Genomic DNA, 21204 nt, shown 5'->3' on the forward strand with positions numbered 1-21204 from the left:
CACATTATTTTGATTTCAACATTTACAGTTCCTTTTCCCAAATTCCTGCAAGCTCTCTGGCTCACGGCAGACATCTCCCTCTCACCAGCCTTTCTTTGCCACCACACAGAAAGAGTCTGGTGTCCCACTCACTGGCCAAAATCTCTCTGTGACAAGAGCTGTGCTGAGCATGGCGTGAAGCAACAGAAGCCCAGGACACGGTGCATGTATTCGCATCAGATCATCCCCTCAGAAGTACTTACCTTTCAGCCCTTGGGGATTACTGCAAGGGAGAAGGTAAGCAGATACACAGTGAAATTTTGGGTGGGTTTCATCACTTTTGCCCAGTCATGCTTCAATTCTGCCCAAGAAAATGAAGGCTGCAGTAGGTCAGATGTGTGAGGTAGTGATGAGCAGAGGCTTCTTGGTTTGCATGTGCGACACGTTTATCAACAAACTTTCAGTATATGGAAATTCAGGAAAAGGAATATGGCATTAATAGAAAACAAGACTTTAATAAAAGGAGCTAAAACTCTTGTGATGCATTGCTGGGGAACACCTGTCTCCTTAAAGGAAGGCTACAAACCTGAGATACTCCTTTTCTTCCTGTGCTCGTAAGACAATGCTTTGTTTTTCTAATTTTGCCTTATATTGATTTCAGAAAAAAATTTTCACAACAAAAATATAAAAATCCATGTCTTTAATATTTGGACCTAAAGGAAGAAAAAAGGCCTGCAGTGCAAGGTGGTGGCAAATGTGGGCCAAGTAGCAAATGCAAACCCCTGCTGCTGCAAGAAGTGCAACTGCTGTAAGGTGTAACAAGAGAGCATGTTGCAGAGAAGCACTGACAGTGATTAAGATGACCTGCTGAAGAAGAAAAACAAACAAAATGAGCAACCAAGACAGTATAGGAATATTTTTAAAGGATTCTTAACAAAGAGGAAACACAAGATAAAGAAAAGAAAATTAATTTAAACTCTAACTAGAATAGTAACTTATACAACCAACCTTAGAAATACGATAACATAGAACAACGAGAAAATAGCTGGTAACAATAGTTAGCCATTGTTTTAAGGAGTTCACTCTGCAGTGCTAAACTTTCCTCCAACTGAAACATTTTTTCCTCGATTATTATTGGAAAGCAGAAGGAGGGGGAGTTTGCTCACACTTTTGTTAGAGCAAAACATCTTTTAATCCTGAATGTACAATCAATAGATTTGTACTATAGACAAGTCCAGATACTACCTTCCCTGTCGTATGCTAAATTCAGAGTCCTGGTTTCATTACAAAACCCACAAGAATTTAAAATCGCACATAATTTCTAACAAAGTAATATTCAGACATAATTTTAAAGCTGTGGCCCAGATCTTCTACTGTAGCATGCAGGGAGTGGAACTGTGCTGAACCATGTCATGCAAGGACTGTCTGGAGGCATTTTAATGTTGCTCTGTGTTGATCTTTCTTTTATTAATGACACTTGGAATTTTTTTATATTCCTGCTGAATAAGTATAGTTTTGTGAGTAATTTTGTTGCTCGATTTGAACTGTTTAAGCAATATTTCTTTCCTTTTCAGTTACCAACCATTTAAAAATATCTTTGGTATTTTGTTTATGGTAAATAGGAAACTTTTTTTCAGTTCAAAATTTTCTGGTGCATAGCTTTTTCTGCCAGTATCCAGAAGCCCTTATGATTCTGTTCCTGCATGCCAAAAGGTTTTAGCCTGCGTTAACAAGATATTTCATGTACAAACCAAAACAAATCTGAAGTCAGGAGACTGTATGGACAGCAGTGTTACTCATTCCTACTCTAACTGGTCATTTATTCATTTATTCGTGTGTTGTATGTGCTGTGTGTTCAGAGTGTGAACTCTCCAAGACAATAACTGGATTGCTTTTGGTTTTTTGATTCTGGTTAAAACTGAGGATCTGCTTAATGATTACAGTCCCAGGAATTATCTCACAACACAGTAGGATGATTTCCATTTTTTTGAGGTATCCTTCTTAATTTGTGGAATAATTACTGGCAGTCCTGTAAAACAGGAGTACTGCAATACCTATCACAGTGTTATGCATAGTGAGGATGCAGAGATTACTGTGCTACTTATCTTCGGAAATAGAAACAAGTAACCCTAACTACTGATAACTATCAGAGTTAGATATATTCAGTCATTTTTATCAGAAATATATGACTTAATTTTCCTGGTGTCTGTTGTCAAGTTGTATTTCTTTTACTGTATTTACAAATGCTATCTTTAAAATATTGTTTTGCTTCTTTTAGGTTTTAGTGCTAAAACTGCAGTTAGAATCATTATGCCTTCTTCAGGAATGACATTCATACTGTCTCAATAAAAACTGAAATTCCACGGAATAACAGAGAAAACTTACTTAATTTGGAGCCTTAAGCCAGCCTGAGATGCAGGCAGAGTTTTGTAGTGCAGTCTCATCCATTTTCCCCATTAATCTCTCCAGCGCTGCTGTCTTTCAAGAAAACATTCAGCTGGGAGCCTCCCCCTTGCTGCACTCTCATCATCACCGGGCATGGGGGAGATCGCACAACCCTTGCACTGACCAAAAAAAAAAAAAAAACAGCTGCATCTTGAAAGTGTGGGAGGCTTGGGGTATTTCAGCACTGCTGGCTCCTGCAGGAGGAGGAAACCTGCAGCTTCCACAGCTGGGTTCTACTACAGATAAAGGCACAGCTGCAGTGGGAGAGAGGCAGGAGATGATGGACAGAGAGGGGCACAAGTTGCTCTAAAAGATATTCTTGCTAATCCCTGTTCCTACATTCACTCTGCAGCACTAAACTTTCCTCCAACTGAAACATTTTTCCTCAGTTATTATTGGAAAGCAGAAGGAGGGGGAGTCTGCTCACACTTTTGTTGGAGACAGCAAACATCTCTTTTAATCCTGAATATTATTTACAGATCTGAAACTAAACTTCAATATTATATGATATTATTTTTGCTGAGTGAAGTAATGGATGCATTCAGAGCATTTGAAAATGAGTCGTTTTTGTCCAGTTACTCTGTTCCTGACAGATTGGATCCCTTCCGTCATCCCTTGGACTCCATCCAGCCCTGGCAATTCAGGCTTCTGGCAGCAGTAATGTTGGTCGTGACCTCCCTGTCACTTGCTGAGAACCTGGCTGTAATCCTGGTAACTTTTAAGTTCAAGCAATTGAGACAACCTGTCAATTATATTATAGTCAATTTGTCTGTGGCTGATTTCCTGGTCTCACTGATTGGTGGTACCATCAGCTTTTTAACAAATCTGAAAGGTTATTTTTATATGGGATACTGGGCTTGTGTACTGGAAGGATTTGCTGTCACATTTTTTGGTAAGCTTGATTTTGTTTGTGGTTGCATGTTTTTTCCTTCAACTTCCTTCCCTGTATTCCACTGCAGTTTCCTAAGTCACTGACTTTGCATGCCTTTGAATTCACTGGTATTTTCCCCAGTTACATATATTCTGTAGTGGAGAGGGAGAAACCTATCTCTCTATCCCCACCATATACATGGCCTGTTGCATGTGTACTGATAATACGATATGTTTCATAGAATGAGGAAAAGCTTGCCAATAGAATAGCAGTGTTGTGGAGCTTATGTTAAAACAATTTCAGGAAAAAAATCATTATGCACAGCTATTTTCAATATTTGTAGTTAGGTGTGCATATATGGATAAATAAGAGAGAGAGAAAAAGAGTGAATGGCTGCCCATAAACTCTGGAAAACCTCAGGGCACAGAACATCTCATGTTCTCTACCCTGCAGGGGTTCTGGGGAGCAGGGACACACCTATAACAGTCAGTCCACACAATTACATCTCTTTGTGATTTTTTTTTCATGGCTTTGTTCACTTACTACAAAAAAATATCAGAAGTAGTAAGAGGAAAAATCCTCACCACATAGAACCCTGTGTAAATACATCTCTACAGAATAAATGGGGTTTTAGTTTAAAATGGGACATCTACTTACTTGAGACAGACACTCACTCCTGCATCCTGTCCCTGCTTCTGAAGCTACATAAAGACAGCCAGTAATGCTTGTCCCTGTTCTAAATCACACACAGTGCTGAGCCTCAGCCTGAAAAGGAGTCCCACAGCTGCTCTCTGCCTGTTTAAGCTAGTCAGAGGGTATGTCTGTGAGGAACAATTCTTCTGCATCAGTTTGTGGCATGTAAGTCGTGTCCTATGGAGAAATATCAGGCTATTTCAAGATTTTGGTGTCCCACCAGGTAATATGTGCCTAAATTGATAATGTGATGTTGTGGGCAGCTGTCTGCAGGTTTGAGTTTTATGATAGTCTGAAATAATTTTTGCAAAGATAGTGTTTTGAAGATTTTAGTTAGTTAATTTGGATGCTACACATAATTTGCAGCTTTTCAGAGTAGAACCAAATGAAAAGACTAAGTCATAATCACTTAACTGCTCTGATCAGCTGCTTGATTTTGTAGCCCTTATAACTGTAGACTGGAAAACTGGAAAAATGTGAAATTCTTATGCTCTTCATTAATATTAGAATAATGCACATAAATTTGCCATCCTTTCATAAATTGTTGATAGAAAAGGTGTTTGATGTTGTGGGTAGTCAAAGAGTGTAACTGGTTGCCCTGAGTGGTTGTGGAGTCTCCGTCTCCAAAGATACTCAAAACCCAACTGGACTTGGTCCTGAATAACCTACTATATGGACAGTGCATGAGGGGGAATGATGACCTCCACAGACGCCTTTCAAACCAAACAGTTCAGGGATTCTGTAATTTGGGATGGTGTTTGCTTTTCAGTGATCTACCCAAATTTGATGCTGACTGTTTTCTCTTGCTACAGGCATTGTAGCTCTCTGGTCTCTTGCTCTGTTGGCTTTTGAGCGCTACATTGTGATCTGCCGCCCGCTGAGAAATATGCGCTTGAGGGGGAAGCATGCAGCTCTAGGTATTGTCTTTGTGTGGACTTTTTCCTTCATTTGGATCATTCCACCAACAACTGGTTGGAGCAGTTACACGACCAGTAAGATTGGAACTACTTGTGAGCCTAACTGGTAAGGCCACTCTCTCAGAGTATGGTAAAAAAACGAAACTTGCACCTCAGGATGTCTCAGGGCCAGAAATTTAAATAAAAGGTTTAAAGATGACATAAATCTCTGAAAAAAAACCAGATGTAAAGAAAGTTGTAAGAAAATTGATCAAAATTTTCCAAGAGTGGTTTTTAAAACAAAAATTTCTAAAGGGTGGAGCCTCCATCTCTAATGAAAATAATCACCCTATACCTTGTGATTTTTGTCTGGAGTCAAAGGACAAAGAGACAGATTTTTTCAGAAGACTGGACAAAGCTCTGAGCAAGCTGGTCTGACGCCATAGCTGGCTCTACTTGGAGCAGGAGGTTGGACTACGTGTCCCTTCCCACCTGATTGGCCCCACTGTTCTATCGTACTGTATCTATGGTCATAGGATTCTCTCCTAGCCCCTGGGCAGGGAAATGGCCCAGTGCTCCATCTGGTGATATGACTAGAGCTGTAAAGGGGCACACTGAACAAAAACATTTGACAAAAATACTAATGACATCTTTGAAAAGCAGAATTAGTATTTCAAGAAAATAGTAAAAACACGTATTAGTAATACATACACAAGGTATTTTGTATTTTATACAGGTACTCAGGAGCCTATGCTGACCGTACATACATTATTGCGTGATTTTTTAAATTGTGCAGTTTGCATCACTTATCAGTACATCTCATTAGTCAAACATCCTGTAAATGAAAGAATGTCTATCTCATAAATAAACAGAATAACACAGTATTGGTTTATTCATAATTGTACTTCAATTCAGTGACATTTCATAAGACTCAAACCAGGCAAATCAGAATATAGCTTAAAATGACTGCAGTTGTAAATTTTAAGAGTGCTGGCTACTACTTTGTAACACATTCAAAATAAGACGTAGCCTTTGTAAATTATGCAATGCTGTTTAGTAAACAAGATATTCATTTGTCCAGGAATATTTAAAAGACTTGAGAAATGCTTTTGAATTTTATTCAATGGTCATGTTGACCTGATCCAAAAGAGAAGCTGCAAAAAATGAAAAAGAAGACGATAGAATAGGAAAATTCCTATTTGGTCCAAGATTTGGGGACAAGATTTTGGGACAATACTGGCATTTCTATTTACTGAGAAGCTGCCCTGACATTGCTTCAGAAATAAATTCAGTAAATTTCTTCAATTTATTGATGTTTTGGAAGTATTTGGGATAGTCAAATTTATTGTATTTATTCTGAGCATAATTTTTTCTAAGTAACAACAAAACAGAAGGGAAATTTGGGTGACATTGTGATTCCTGTGAACGGATTTTTCTTGATTTCCTCCAGGATTCATTCGGGGGAGAAAAGGTTAAACAACTGGGAGAGGTTATCTCAGTATTAAACGCAAGAGGTTTTCCAGGCGCAATGTGGACGACCGTGAGGTAGCACAGTGCCTGGTGGCAGGGATGGGGGACCTGAAGAACAGGACACAGAAATGCTTGAAGAAAACAATTGCTGATTTAGGGTCAGGCTCTCTTAAGATAATTTGTAAAACTATGGTTCTGTTATTCTGAATACCCAGAACTTCTATTAGTATTTTATTTCACCCTGCCCTAACCTACTTGCAGAAGAAACGGAATGAAGAGAGGCCACAGGGGGCCAGATTGGTGTGGGAGGAGGGGCACAGCCCACAGCAGCCACACTGTGGGGCTCCCAGTCCTGCCAGGGACAGGTGTCCCTTCCTGCAGACTGGCAGTCACAGAGCAGAGTGGGAAAGGGGTGTTACCTCAGCAGGGGGGATGTGAAGGAAGCGAGACCATTTGCATCCAGCACTGTCTTGGGGCTGCCAGACCAGTGGCTAATGTGTTACTCAGGTGCTTCAGCAGTTGCACAGAAAAACAAAGCAAGTGAGATGATGAATAAGGGAGGCAGTGATGCAAAATGTCACTGTCAGTCACAGCAGGAGTCATGAATGGCCCATTTGGCCATTTGAGTTAGGTCAGGATGTCTTCCGGACGGCTGATCAGTGCCACGTAGTGTGTCTCAGCATTGGCCTGAAACCACTCTGGCACGTTGTCTCTAGGCTGTTATCCAGAAATAATAGGGGTATTATTAAAAAAATCACACTTCAGGGCAAGTTGTGTGTTTCACGCTTCCCTCGCAGCTCAGTGACCTGGCAGACCACAGCTAGGAAACAGGGGGTGGCCTCAAAATGCTACATCACAAGTGATGGAGTTGTAACCATCTAGCTTGTGCCAGTCTCGGCCTCCAGCTCTGAAAAGCCAGAACCTGCAACATATTCTGGAAATCTATAATGAATTGCTATTTTTGGCTGTATCTCACAACTAAGCTCATTTTCAAAAATCTGACTACAGTGAACAGAGAAAGATCCAAGCAGCAGAACTGGTGTCTCGATGTTCCCAACCATCCCTCTTCATGCATTTTGTCCCATGGCTGTCACCGTGTAGGCTTGTTCCTGAGTGGAATAGTTCTGTCTTAGTAGTCTGCCAGTCCCTCAGTCCCAGTGACCCCAGCTTTACAATGCCAATTGTAGCTTTCACTGTAACATCAAAGTTGATGAAAGAAATTAATCTTCAGAAAAATATTAAATTAGCAGTTTACAACAGAGGTAAATTATTATGGCAGTATTCCTTTGTTTGGAAGATAAAGCACCAGTATGTTGTTCCTTATCCGTATTTAGAGAGAAAGGAAAAGCTGTATCTGAAAAAAAGACCAAGCTGATGTGAGACAAAGATGAAACAGTTGAAAGTGCAATCAAGGAGATTTTGTTCCTTTTCCAGGGGACTGCGCTTTTGCTGAAAGGGAGGCTGGGCTGCTCTCTGTGTAGGTACAGCATATATGAAAAAATGCTATAGAAATTTCATATATTTGCAGGGAGTATCTTATCAGTACCAAACACAGCCTTTCTTACTGCCTAATAACTTGTAGTTATTTTAATAATTCGTTATTGTTATTATTACTGTCGTTGTTATGTTTATATTTGGTAAAAACTGACATAAATTGCAACTTTCTACAGAGATGAGGACATTGCCCTTCCCAGGAGGTGCTTCTATACCTCTTTAAGTACTAATTATATTGAATTCTCTGAGTGCAATTCAAAAGTTATTAGAGAAAATGTCTCCATAGAGTTCTAACATTACTGCAGGAAGTTAAAAGGCCATGTTAGACAAAAAAAAAAAAAAATTTACTTTATTAGAATGTAATATTGCAAGACCTGGCATCAGGTTTTTCTGGAGCCATACACAGTTATTAGTTATTTCTCATGTAAAATAACATTTCATAACAGCGCCTTGTTTCACTAAGTCATCAGAAACCAAACAAAGATGTTTCCCGGAAAGACACTGTTTGACATCACCTAATCTCTGTATGAATAGACGTGTCTAAGCTTCTTGCATGATCAATGAGGTAAAGAGGAAGAGCATTCCTACTAAATGCCCCAATCCCACTTTAATTCTGGTATCATTCGATTGTGAATGCCCTTCTGGGGAAGGCCATAAAGCACCACTGAGCCAGACAGATCCTCTGGTGTAAATTTCCCCCTTGGTGAGGAGGTTGCACAGCCTTGACAGAGTGCTGTCTGTAACACCCGTATCAGACACCTAGTTGTCAGCAAAGGCTACATGGAATAGAAAGTGCTTGAATTCAGCTCACTCTCTGCTTATGATTCACCATGATGTCCTTCTTTTTCACTTTGACAATAAAAATACAAAGATATTTAAGCAAAGGAAAATTTACTAATGCTGGTATATGGTAATTCATGTCCCTCAGCAGTAACTTCAGCATCCATCCTTCCGTGCTGCCACACTTGGGAATAGCAGGTCTTTCCTTCTAGCATGGCAACTAGACAGCTCACTAAAAGTCACTGGTTGGACCCCTTGCTGTTTGTTTTCTAGAATCTTTTCTTTTTTCTTAAAAGGTGTCAGATGCACAAGGCAGGCTGCAAACTACCAGGAGACCTGAAAGAGAAGTGACTAGAATGGTTGTTTTTATGATCATTGCCTTTCTAATCTGCTGGATGCCATATGCTACCTTTTCTATCCTAGTCACTGCATATCCCTCCATTGAGCTGGATCCTTGTCTGGCAGCAATTCCGGCTTTCTTTTCCAAAACAGCTACCGTTTATAATCCAATTATTTATGTCTTTATGAACAAACAGGTACTGTATGCCCTCAGAGTGTCTACAACACTCATATTTTGCTATTTTGTCTTGCTTTATAATGAATTATTTCTACCTACCTACGTGTTAGTTAACAAGCATTAAAATATCCAGCATTTAGAAAGAAAAAAATTGCCTGGTGCAAGATAGCATAAGCCTCTGAGCATTTTTGAAATATAAACGTTAATAACTATTAGGTTTAGATATTATAAAGGAAAATCAGCCCTTAGGGAAGATGAGTTAGTTTCCTGTATGAAAATTACGTTCTCAAGACTGTTCCAGTATATTTCAATAATTGTTTAGGAATGCAACACCAGTAAATTATCTAGAGGTGGGGTGCACATTTTCAAAGCTTGAATTTGTCTTGGGGAAATGAGGCATTTGTGGCTTATGTGCAGGGGGTAAGAAGTATTGCACATGGCCATTTAACAGGGAGCTTTCTTCTCTGGGATGAGGGCAGAGGATTGGATGCAGAGAAAAAGAATTGATATGGGGATGAACGAGAGTGTTGTGTGCTCACAGTGGTAACAGGCATGATAATAAACATGAGCAGATTTCTGCAATGAATGCAGCAACTGAGAGTGGTGGCATCAAGCAGAGTATAAGCACATAAATTAAATAAAGAAAAATAGTTAAGTGTCTGCTGAATAAGAAATGGTGAATTTATTGATCCGGTCCTGCAGAGAGAGTAATTGCTTATCTCGCATACTGTGGACAGCACCCTAATCTCCCAAAGCATGGTAGATGTGTGCCACTCTTTATCCTGTTCATGGATGCAAACAACAAAAACCCATCTTCGAGTAGCCGGGAATTTAGTATATGAAAGCATGAGTCTGGAGAAATGGCCAATTATGTCCATTAGATATGATTAGCTAGAAGCAGAAAAGAAAAAATATTTTTTAGATTAGGATTTACCAGTAGTTTGGGTCTTTTCACAACATAGTTAATTTTTAGGTTTAGAGTTCTTCATGGTGGCATGGGGAAATATATTTTATGGGGTTATTTCTTTATATTCTCAACTGGTTCATGAGAGAATTTCAAAGACCTTTTTAGCTAATATGCAGATTGATTTATAGAACTGTTTTCAAATTTCTTATGTGTTTTGACTGATCTCCCGTTTTTTCAACTTTTTAGTTCAGGCAGTGTCTGATTCAAATGTTCAGTTGCAGTGCCATAGGAACTGTGGAGTCCAACATGAACCTGACTTCAGAGAGAGCAGTGCTAACCCAGGACAGAAGAGGCAGCAAGATGTCCCCCATGGCAGTTCCTAGCATCATTTCTGAGATGAAAACTGGAGTTGAACACAGAAGCTGACAATCTTTGGCTCTGTTGAAAACTTCAGAAAACAAAATTTGTCCCATGTAGAGTGGAGATAGGATCATTATTGTAATGCTACAGTGTATTTCATTGTTACAATCATCTAATATAAAAAGATGTTGTCATTGGGGACATTATGCTCCTGTGGACACCAGCTTTTGAGATTCCAGGCTCCTCAGTGCATGTAAGAGCTTCTTGGCTCTGCAGGTGCAGTCAAACTCCCAGCTATAAAGTGAGTCCCTTCCTCCACTGCATTCCTCTTCCCAGTCCACAATCAACTTGAAGCAGGTAGTGGCACCACACTGTTGTTCTCCTCTGAGGAGCAGTTGCGTCTCTCTCTCTCCAGTCCTTAAATCCGTGTTTCTGCTAAAGTCACATCCTCACTGCTTTTAATTGGGCTACTGATTCCAGAATAAATTATTAACTTGTTATTACACCTCTACTTTCAGAAGCAGGGACTATAACACAAGTACTGCTTCTGTAAACAGTGAAAACTAATGGAATTTGCCAGCTTTCCATGGCTGTATTCCATCTCATATTTCATTCACACAATAACATGCAGCAATATACTTAGCTTTAGTGGAATGTCACTTGCACATGCAAAGCCAAACCAGGTTATGAAGGTAATAAAGGCAGACTTCTGTTTTACACAGTGATTGGGATCATTGTATGAAATGTTGCTAAGAACTGGCACATCAGAATTTCAATCCTATATAAAATCTATCTTTAATTGAATGCATTCTAGGAGAAAAGGCAATGGCTGACTGTATTTAAATGCTTTAAGATGGAAAACCATTATTTCTAGAGAAGACATTAGTACAATGCCAGTTGAAACAAATGTTGTTCCATAGTGGGTATAGAGAAGCTACACTAGCTCCACCCTGTACAGGCCTTAGCTATAGAAATCTGATATGGAATGAATCATCAATGGTTCAGTTTTACTTCAAAAAATAGCATTATTTTACACAGAATAAAGAAATTTTGTTTCTATCAGGTTTTTTTTCTGCTTTCTGTTAAGTTAATGTTTGAAAAACTATATTGCATTGAAAAAGAGTGATGGACTACCTGACATGCCTGTAGTAAAAGCTAGTCCCTGAGCAGTACCTTGCTGACTTGGAAGTCAAGAACTATTCTTGCAGCAGCTGAAGATGCTGGTGGATCAGGAAAAGGTAACACAGAAATACAGTACGAAACATATTCTGAAACCCTGGTATGTTGCAGAGACTGGTTTCTGTATGATTCTCCTGGTCATGAGAAGAGCTGTAGCTACCTGCTGGGGTGGCTGGACAGGCACGGGGAGCGTGTCCCTGAGCCACTCTGGCCTTGGAATGCCCAGTGGTGTTGAGGCCAACAGCAGGTCTGGAGGCTTCACAGACCTTAATTTGGACATGGTTAACTTCTATTTGTGAGAAAAGCCCATGAGAAGAAAAGCAATTAGTTTTTACCCATGAAAATGTAGTATCAACAGAAGCATGAAAGTCAGACAATAGAAGGAGAAAAACAGCAACATATCCACACCTGTTATTTTTCTGAATGCGTGAACACTTATGCCATAGGTAGCCAATGATAATGTGTTATAGTTAATAGTAGCCAGTAAGTCTATTGTAGTAGTTTTGCAGCCAGTGAATCTGTAACACAAATGATAACATATGAAAGGTGTATAAAAGAGGCTGCTTTGTTTAATAATTGGCTTTTCCCCTTTGTCCGAGGCACTGTCTGTGTGTGTTGTTAACCACCTCAACAGCGACACAGTGGACTGCTTGGCCATCTGTTCCTGCTTGTGGCCCCTCACATTCACACCCATGGACATACAGAACAATTCATCCCCCATCTGCACAGCCCTGGATTTTGATGCATTCTGCCTTAGTTCTGTGAAGACAATCTAAACACTGAAACAGCAGTGGCAGTAACACGGAACAAAGCAGGAGATCCTCACTTGTCTTCCATCACCAGGCAAAGGAGAGCTTGGCGACAGGATGAAGGGCGTCCTTCTTCAGGCAGTAGTGTATCTGACGTCTGAGACAAACACATTACAATAGGTAATGATGTGTACCTGCTTAGGTCACTGCTGATCTTTTTTTGCTTCATCACATATTTAAGAATTATTCAATAAGATCTTTCTGCTAAAGATCCTTTATAGATAGAATCTGATCCCTGCAGGAAGTGTATTCCTGTAGTGCTTTCCCTTTACACACTATGTGGTCAGTTTATTTGGCCCTGCTCTTTTTCCCATTACCCAGCTCCCCATTGTTCCCCTGGGACAGCTGTGAGTGTAGAGGTCTCAGCCATGCTCTTTGTTTTGCATCTTACAAAAGCCCTTTGGACCTTTTCTACAATGTTGTCCTGGGATGACTTTATGATGTGCATCCCCTATCACTGCTCTATGCCCAGAAATTAATTTTGTGCCTTTCTGTGCCTTTAAACTGAGCCCAAGAGGGGGGAGAGAGGAAAAACCGAGTGAATTTTTCAAAACAGTTGTTCAAGGACAGAGACACACACTCCTCTGCGTTCTCCTGCTGTGGTAGCAAGAGCAGAGGAAGTACCCTGCTTGCTTTTCAGCCAGCTTTCAGTTCCTTTTCTCTGGAGGAAGACAGAGAGTTGTTTTCCTGGGACTTTGGTTTTTTCCCTTCTTCTCTTCTGGACTGTTTCAACATCAGAACACGTCAGGAGAATTTTCCACCAATGCCCCGGAGGTAGGCCCATGAGCCAGCTCTGAGGAGGAGCAGAGAGACCACACCTACAGAAGGACTTTGAAATCTTCCCAGGTTTCTCTCCACAGTAAGAGGTTTTATTATTTAGTATTATTACCCTTTTCCTGTGTTTTTGTCAAATAAATAGTTTTTTATCTCTTTCATTTTCCTCCGAGGAAATTTTTTTTTTTCCCAAACCTGGAGGGTGAGGGCTGGTTGTAACCTGCCTTCTATCAGAGGATGTTTCCTCTAAATTTGTCCAAACTGGCACAAAGGTATCCTTTGCAGAAGAAGAGAAGTTAGGAAGCACTGGTGCTGACCTTGAGGGTAGAGCACGTGAAGCGCTGGATGGTTCTTGTGGATGGGTTAGGACTGACATGAAGCTGAGTAAATGTGAGGAGGCCAAGCTTGGTGCCTGTACCCTTGCTCCAAAAGAGAGACCTGCAGCACGGTGAGTTTTCCTTGCTCAGTGATAGCTGCTGCCCTTCCAGACACCACAAGGAATGAACATTGCCTCTAGCAATGGGCAAGACATCAGGAAAAAGGCACTACCTGGGAGCATCCAGGGGCTCCCTTTCTTTTGGCAGTCTAGTTAACTCTATCATCCTGCCTTTAAAGGTGCAAGACAGCGAGTGCTGAGGAATCTCACGTTGTTGGAATACCTTTTAAAATTTCTCACAAAGAGCACCAATGTCTATGTCATCCAGGCCCGAGCACCCTGTACCCTAGAGGTGAAGATATTTGACAATTCCCTTTGTTAAAGAAATGTAGCTGCAAGACATAGACAAGTAACTTGGAACATTTTAAACACCTTATTTTCAATAAGCAAATTTTATACATTGTGATCTTCCTCTTAATTCACCCAGGACTGAATTTAATCTGAATTGGATCCCTTTCTGTTTTCTGATTAGAAGGATGTTCAGATTCCATTGCCCTGACTTCATTTTGGGATGGTAAGATCAAAAGAGGGGAGTTAGTCTACAAATAAAATAATGAGCTGCACATGTGAGAACTCACTGCAAAAGACTCTACAGTTTTCCTATTCATCTCACAAAATTTCATGAGGTGACTGTCTTTTACAGTGTAATTTTGGCCTCAGTGAGTTTGAACTTTTGCAGGGCTCAATCTTAAACCCAAATGTCGATCCTTATTCTGACCGGCACATTCTTTATCATTAATGCTGTGTTATCTGGAGCAGAACAGTGAACAGATGTATATGCCATTTTTAAATGTTTTGGAAATACTGTGTGATAGGAAGAGTAAGGTATTCAGTTATTAATTGTATGCACCTTTTTGTGCTCATTAGTCCATTGAAACAGTCAGATGTGATTTGACTGTGAAAATTCTTGCATTTAAGATTCAGATTTTCTCTTTCAAGGATATATTGACCTAGGTTAATCACAAGTTAATGGTATTACATATATTAAATCATGAAGAATTGGCAGAAGTGCTAGTGTTTAATTAAAAGTAACAGAACTATTTTATCTCCTGAGAAGGTGAGGCTGTAAAGTATAGCTCTGTAGTACAAAATAAAGGAACAAAAGTTATGTAATTGCAAAGGAAGAAAAACAATGGAAAAAATGCATGGAAAACAATAGAAAACAGCAAGTTAAAATGAGAGTCACCATCTGATTAGTGGCTGTGTCATCCTCACTGAAGGTCACCCATGATGAAATGGTACTGGTGAGCCTTTTAGAATATTTCACCGAGGAAATCTTGGTTTGTGCCTGTAAATTAACTGAGAACACCAGTTTGCAAAGATAATCAAAGACAGTGCCTCCAATTAACAAAAATGGGCATCCACCTACTAAATGCACTAACAGCCAGTGCGAGGGGTACCATTACTATGGAGCATGTTGGGGTGGGCAGTCTGACATCAGATTTTGAATTACTGCACTCAAAAAACTATAAGGAAGGGTATTGATAGAGGAGCCTTAGGGCAGTGCTCACATTTCCCCATGGGGCAGACAAACAGCCTTGACTTTTTTTGTAAGGGAAAGGGAGAACTACAGCACAATAGGAACAAAACAGGAATCTTCAGAGTGAGAGAACATACAGGAATAAATTGAAAAGTCATGACATTAAGCCCTGCTTCCTTTTGCCTAGCCATAAGCAAGAGCTAGAAAGAGAAAGCAGGATTTTCAGGAGCCCCCAGTGCCTATCCAGCTACAGCGCTCCCACAACAGCCACCTGGATACCTGCGGAGTCAAAAGTTCTAATGGGATGATTTTTCCTGTGTAAAACCCATTGTCATATACATTTAATTTCACGGGAAACAGTTTTGTGACAACTTTGGGTCTGACTTTTAGAAGAAGATTTATTTAAAACTTGTTTAGAAACTGCTGCATTTTCTGTAATTTTTGGTTTTTAAAGCTGGAAGATGGTAAGAAAAAATGGAAGAAAACACAAAACTATTTTCCTGCAGTATCAGAGGCTCCAAATTTTTCCTGTTCTCTGGATATCAATAAAGCACTGACAGTAATTTTTTTCACAGAGAAGTCTTTGTTGAGATGTTAGTTTTTTAAATAAAAGGAAATATTAACCACTTTCTTACTGTTTGCTCTCAAGTACTCTGCTGTCATTCAGACAATTAATTAAAGGTGTGACAGCAATATTTAGACATACAGGAGACAAAAAGTGTTTACAGGCTTTACAGTCAACTCAGATTTAGAGAAGCAATGTACAGATCCAAAATGGCACTGAAGAAGATAGATAATTATGAAAAAACAAATATGTGTGAAAGATGCACTCAGTGACAAAAGTAAAAAACAAATATGTGTGAAAGATGCACTCAGTGACAAAAGTAACAACAAATGAGGATTAATTAGGACAGAAATATGGACATTCTTTCTTGTGGAACTTTTACTTGCGCTGCAGCAGGTATTGTGGATATCAAAGAGGTGTGGATAAAATAAAGTAGAGGGTATAGTTATGTGAGATGAGGCGTTAGTAGTAGTGGCCAGAGGAAAAAATGAGATTAAAAGTAATAATATTGATCTTGGACATGGGCAGAATATTTGTGCCAGACTGAAACAAAGATGGTCCCCCACATCAGAGGAGACAGTTTTGCCACTAGCAATAACAGGATTGTGGGAGGGAGAAAGAGTTGCAGCAGTGCAAATCACAGAATAGATTATCAAAGTTTTGGACACACTACTTCAGTAATAATTCTGAAATATTCAGGAAGAGATCCTGGCTGAAATACACGGCTAGGAAGGAGACATTAGAAATAGAAAGATGGATTAGCATGCTGTTAGCAAGGGTTGTAGAAGAAATGCACAGGAGTGGAGGCAATCACTCAGGTTATGCAGGGGAAAATGGATCGAATTATGAGGATGGTGAGATAAGGAGAATTTTCATGCTGAGTGACTGATCAAGGAGTATTATCAATGTTTATTAGTGTGAGATGCAGTGCAGGATGTAAGGAGGAGGGCTATAATCTGTAGCACAAAAACAAGTGGAAAACATAATCTGGAGCATCAGGTTTATAGATGCAAACTGACATTTGCTGGGAAGCAATTTGCCAGGGTGAAACACATGAAAGCCTGAGAGCGGGGCGTAAAATCTGAGGCATAGAAGGAGAACATGGTAATGAAGTGCCTTTGGCATTTAAGAGTGTCAAAGACAAAAGGTGATGGCTGGGGATGCTGCAGCGAGCCCAGCAGCTTTCGGAGAGAACTGGTTTTGCATTGTCAAGGGAAGTAAGCAGAGAAGGAGGAGAAATTGTGGAGGTAAAGAAAGCATATGAGAGAAATAGGGATAAGCAAACATTATTTCAGTCTGTTAGGACCAGTGGGACTTGCATGAAGGTATCAGTAGTTTATTTCAACAGAGAAGTTAATAATTTAATTAAATATATTGAAAACCACTTGAGCAGGATTTAAGTGGCACACAAGTATTCATTACTAAACCTTTGTTCCTAGTGCAAAACTATCTTGAAAGCTTATGGAGAAACAGCTCGTGTCTAGTTCCTTGCATAGCTCATGGCCTCACTGCCACTGTTGAGATTATAATCGTACTCCTTTCACGCTAGCCCCTCTGGCACACTTTAATAGATTACATTTATGGTTGTCTTGTATCATTTTGCTACCCTGACAGCCAAATACTCTGACATGCAGCAAGCACAGACATAAAAATGTAGGCTGCAACAGGGTGATATGAAAATCAGTGGTTCTGGACACATAGGAAATTAATATTAGAGTCTAATTACAGTCTTCATTTCATTTGGAGAAGGAATTAATTAGTCTTAATAGGACCACAGAGGCATCACAAATGTTTTCTTTCTATCAAGCAAAGCCTACATTGAAAAAGAATTTATCAGTCATTCTTAAGGTGTCAGCATTATTTCTCACTGTCCATAACACTGATGATACTTTTCAGGTCCTCACAAGTACTTTCTGTTAAGGGCCAGATTTTGCTTGGTTTATTAATATGAGAACACCCATAACTGGGAAAAGGCATTTTCTTGAAGAAGCTTCTTACCTTCTGCACATACAATTTTTTTTTAAACTACTTATTAATTCTGCAGCATTAACATTCGTCTGTAGTGAGATGCTGTCTCTCTGAGATATTTCCATTTTTGATAGAAACAAGGAATAATATAATCAGTGGGTGTTTTCCTGTTAAAATGCCTTCAGTAATTCTTTTCAGGAAAAGGAGGATACCTTTTTTCCTACTTACTGGTCAGAGAGTACATTTTAAAATCTATGAACACCTTGACTCATTGCCATAGTGGGCCAACCAGAACAGTATCAGCCTGGGTGCAAAATATTACAGGGTTCCCAGGAGCTGGTTTTCAAGTCTTTCAATGTAACACAAAACAAAATTTTAGAACTACAAACAAAACTAGGGGCAAGGGAAGGGGCTCTTTTTTTTCAGAATTGTGCACAATGACTAAAGGGACACTTTTTGCATAATTGGTAAGAGCAGGACATTAATATTTCACCATATACAAAACATAATTTAGGCAATGGATAGTTTTAAGACCTTAAGTTTTCATAAATAAAAGGTGTGAAAAGGCTGCCAAAGTCAGCTTGCTCACACTTGGTTGGGAACAAACAGTATCTCGTGTTCCTGAATTTTCATTTTGCCACCAAGAGTTTGCCTAGAAATCACACTCCTTAAAAAAAAAAAAAAGGTTTTATACAATTGTCTATTGTTTGCAAAACTAGCAACGTAACACTACACCACTTTCTGCTTTGTGATCATTGCACTTTAATGATGCAACCTGGAGAAAGTAACTGCCCTTCCTATAAACTTTCCATGCCATAGCAGGATAATTGCTTTGTGTTTTTTCTTTAAAATGTCAGCAATACTTCATCAATCTACCTGTTTTTAATGGAAATAGCTTTTTTTCTTTTTTTAATACAAATGATGGTTGCCATAAGAGTTACTGTTGCATTATGAGGTCATATCGGTTCCTTTGGAATAAAAGTAAGAAAGGCACTGACACTCAAGCCTAGGTAAATGATTCACTGAGTGAAAACCAGAAATTATGGAAAATAGCAATCTTAGGACCCTTCTGGTGCTGGAAACCTCATGTTTCAGCATGAAATGAGTCTCTCCTTTTAGGCCATGACATGCTACCCAGACCCTATTTGGGATGAAGTATTCCAACCTTGTTCTTGACATCTTTACATTATGTCCAAGTGAACAAAGTTACCAATCTTGTACCTGTACATTGCTGAACTTTCTAGCCGGCACACTATGGTTCTCTCTCAGTAGGAATGAGCCCATACAGGTGTGTTTTTAAGGCAAGTGTATCCTGGCATTACAACATGTGCACAGGGTATGGTCACTCAAGCTAATGAACAGGTCTGTACAGCTGAGGCCACTGCTTAAACTCTGCTCTGCTTCTGTTTGCAATCACTGTCTCCCGGTTACCATGTCTTCTGCCGTGGCCCATCAGAGCTGCTCTGCGTTTACAGTTGTGTCAGTGCTTTCTTATGGAAAAACAAACAAACAATCTGTTCTTAAAGATATATATTCTTGAGAAAAAAACCCAAACAAACATGTGGATTTGGGCATGGGAAAAAAATATCCAAAATAGCTTTCAAAATCATTTCAGTAAGAGATAAAATGCTGAGGTTTAAAAGTAGATTGTCCAAGCTATTTTTCATAGCCTCAGATCTAGAGAAAGAATACATTTCAAAATGTCGTAAGATCAGCTCACCTCATCACCCACTAGCACGGATGAAGGCAAAAGCTTAGACACTGAAGGTAGTGTTGGTGCACTTTACAAAATGTTCATGTTCTTGCTCTGGCAACAAACAACACAGCTTCTCTAGGGATTCCTTAGGCTTTTTGAAGATACAAATGTTTTAATATACAGATTTTGTTTCTCCTAAAACCCTATTAACTGCAGAGCACTGATAGGAGATACTTCTCGTTCAAAGTGCAAAGGCATGGCGAGGGGCAGAGATTGTTACAGAAGATCAGCTCTATCAGAAGTTTACCATAAACCAGATTACTCCAGCATAGCTCTGATGGAGATTAATTTCTAAATCATCTATTTGCATCATTATTAACAGGTTGCTCCTTTGGCAAATATTTTTGTCATGGTTTTTGGTAAAAATGCACTTAACCACATATCTGAGTTTCTTTCACTTCTTATTAACAAGACCTTGCCCTTGCCCACACTGAATCTTTATTGCCAAGGGTTCTGCAACTAGCAGTCAAACCAAGTCTGAGAAACACATTTCTCTCTGTTTCTGATTTTGGATGAAATATTGATTCCTGCTTTTTCTTTGTTTCCTGCTTTCTCTTCCATTCATTTCTTCACTGGGTTCAGAGCAACACCTCCAAAATAAAACACTTCTAATATTCTCCCTCTGCTTGCTCTTACCTGCAGATCTGACATCCCACTCAGAAGAGACTCCTTCTCCCAACAAATGCACTTGCAAAGGAGAGAAGGGTTTGACAGTGAGGTGAGGTGACTTGTCTAAGCCTAAGCAGGTCCAGCATTCACATATGCTTAGAGGTCCATGATATTCCTCCACCACTACTCCAACCTGAGTGTTCCCACAGATATGCACAGGGCAGACATAGTTGACATATTTGTTCACAGTCTAGCTAGAGGAATAAAATACACATTATACGGCTAAAACATTTCTGTTTAATTATGACCTCACTGAAAATGATTATCCAAGAAAACAGTCATGAACATTAACAATAATTCTCATCTCAATTATTGAGAAATAGAATTTCAAATGATTGGTGAAGAGAAGATTCTTAGAAAATTTATGATAATGTTCTTTATTATAATACTCAGTATTATAGATTGTACTATTTTTTTCTCTTTATTACATTATATTGAAGTCTCTTTCCTCTTTTATGTCACAAATAGTTAAAAATCTGTAAGAGAGTTTAAGGGCCTTTCAGCAATTTGGCACACCAGCTTTATCTTGACTATTATCTAGCTGCATCAAGATATTAATGTAGTCATCTCTCTTTAGTCTCAATGAATTACTATAGAATGTCAAACAATTAGATTATATTGGCCAACACTGCCCTGTTTGATTGAGTACAGATATAGGCCATGTCCCTTGAATCACATTGATGAAGAAGCAGAAAGGTTTGTGGAATTCCAGTGCAAAATTATTTCAATGTACATCCCACTTCAGCCTCTAATGCCAGTACTTGCAATACTAATAACCAAAAAATGCTAAATAGGTATTTCCAGGTGGAATAGAAGTCAATGTCATTCAGGAGAAATACCAATGAACTCTGTTGGAGGAGAAAAAAATGAAAACTGTAAAACCAGCACAGAAGCCAGTGTGCTGGTGGAAACACAGATGCTGCCCAAGGGCACAGATGTGACTATACTGAAGGAGCAAAATGAACATTTCTTTTACTTATGAGAATAGTAGTGCTTAAATTCTGTCTCTGCTGGACCAGAAAAATTTAGTACATGCTTTTGTGTCAGGAAGACAACCAGTGCATAAATACTTGATAGAGATATCTGGTTACAAATATCTCAGTATTGGCTTCTGTGCCATTCTGGTGGTCACTATAACTGTGCCTTCCCTTTTTCT

The 21204-nt window shown here is 39.4% G+C and overlaps 1 protein-coding gene across 1 annotated transcript; it reads left to right on the forward strand.

Annotated features, from left to right (window-relative positions):
• The first annotated feature begins 2955 nt into the window (after nt 1-2955).
• On the forward strand, nt 2956-11440 carry LOC138112895 (opsin-VA-like). Its single transcript, XM_069020488.1, is given in 6 exon segments — nt 2956-3316; nt 4801-5011; nt 5621-5721; nt 8137-8156; nt 8925-9164; nt 10299-11440. Coding segments are annotated over 6 exon segments (1113 nt in total). The 3' UTR covers nt 10479-11440.
• Nucleotides 11441-21204: the final 9764 nt, after the last annotated feature.

This window comes from Aphelocoma coerulescens, chromosome 6 (assembly GCF_041296385.1).
Source record: "Aphelocoma coerulescens isolate FSJ_1873_10779 chromosome 6, UR_Acoe_1.0, whole genome shotgun sequence".
Classification (NCBI taxonomy): Eukaryota; Metazoa; Chordata; class Aves; order Passeriformes; family Corvidae; genus Aphelocoma; species Aphelocoma coerulescens.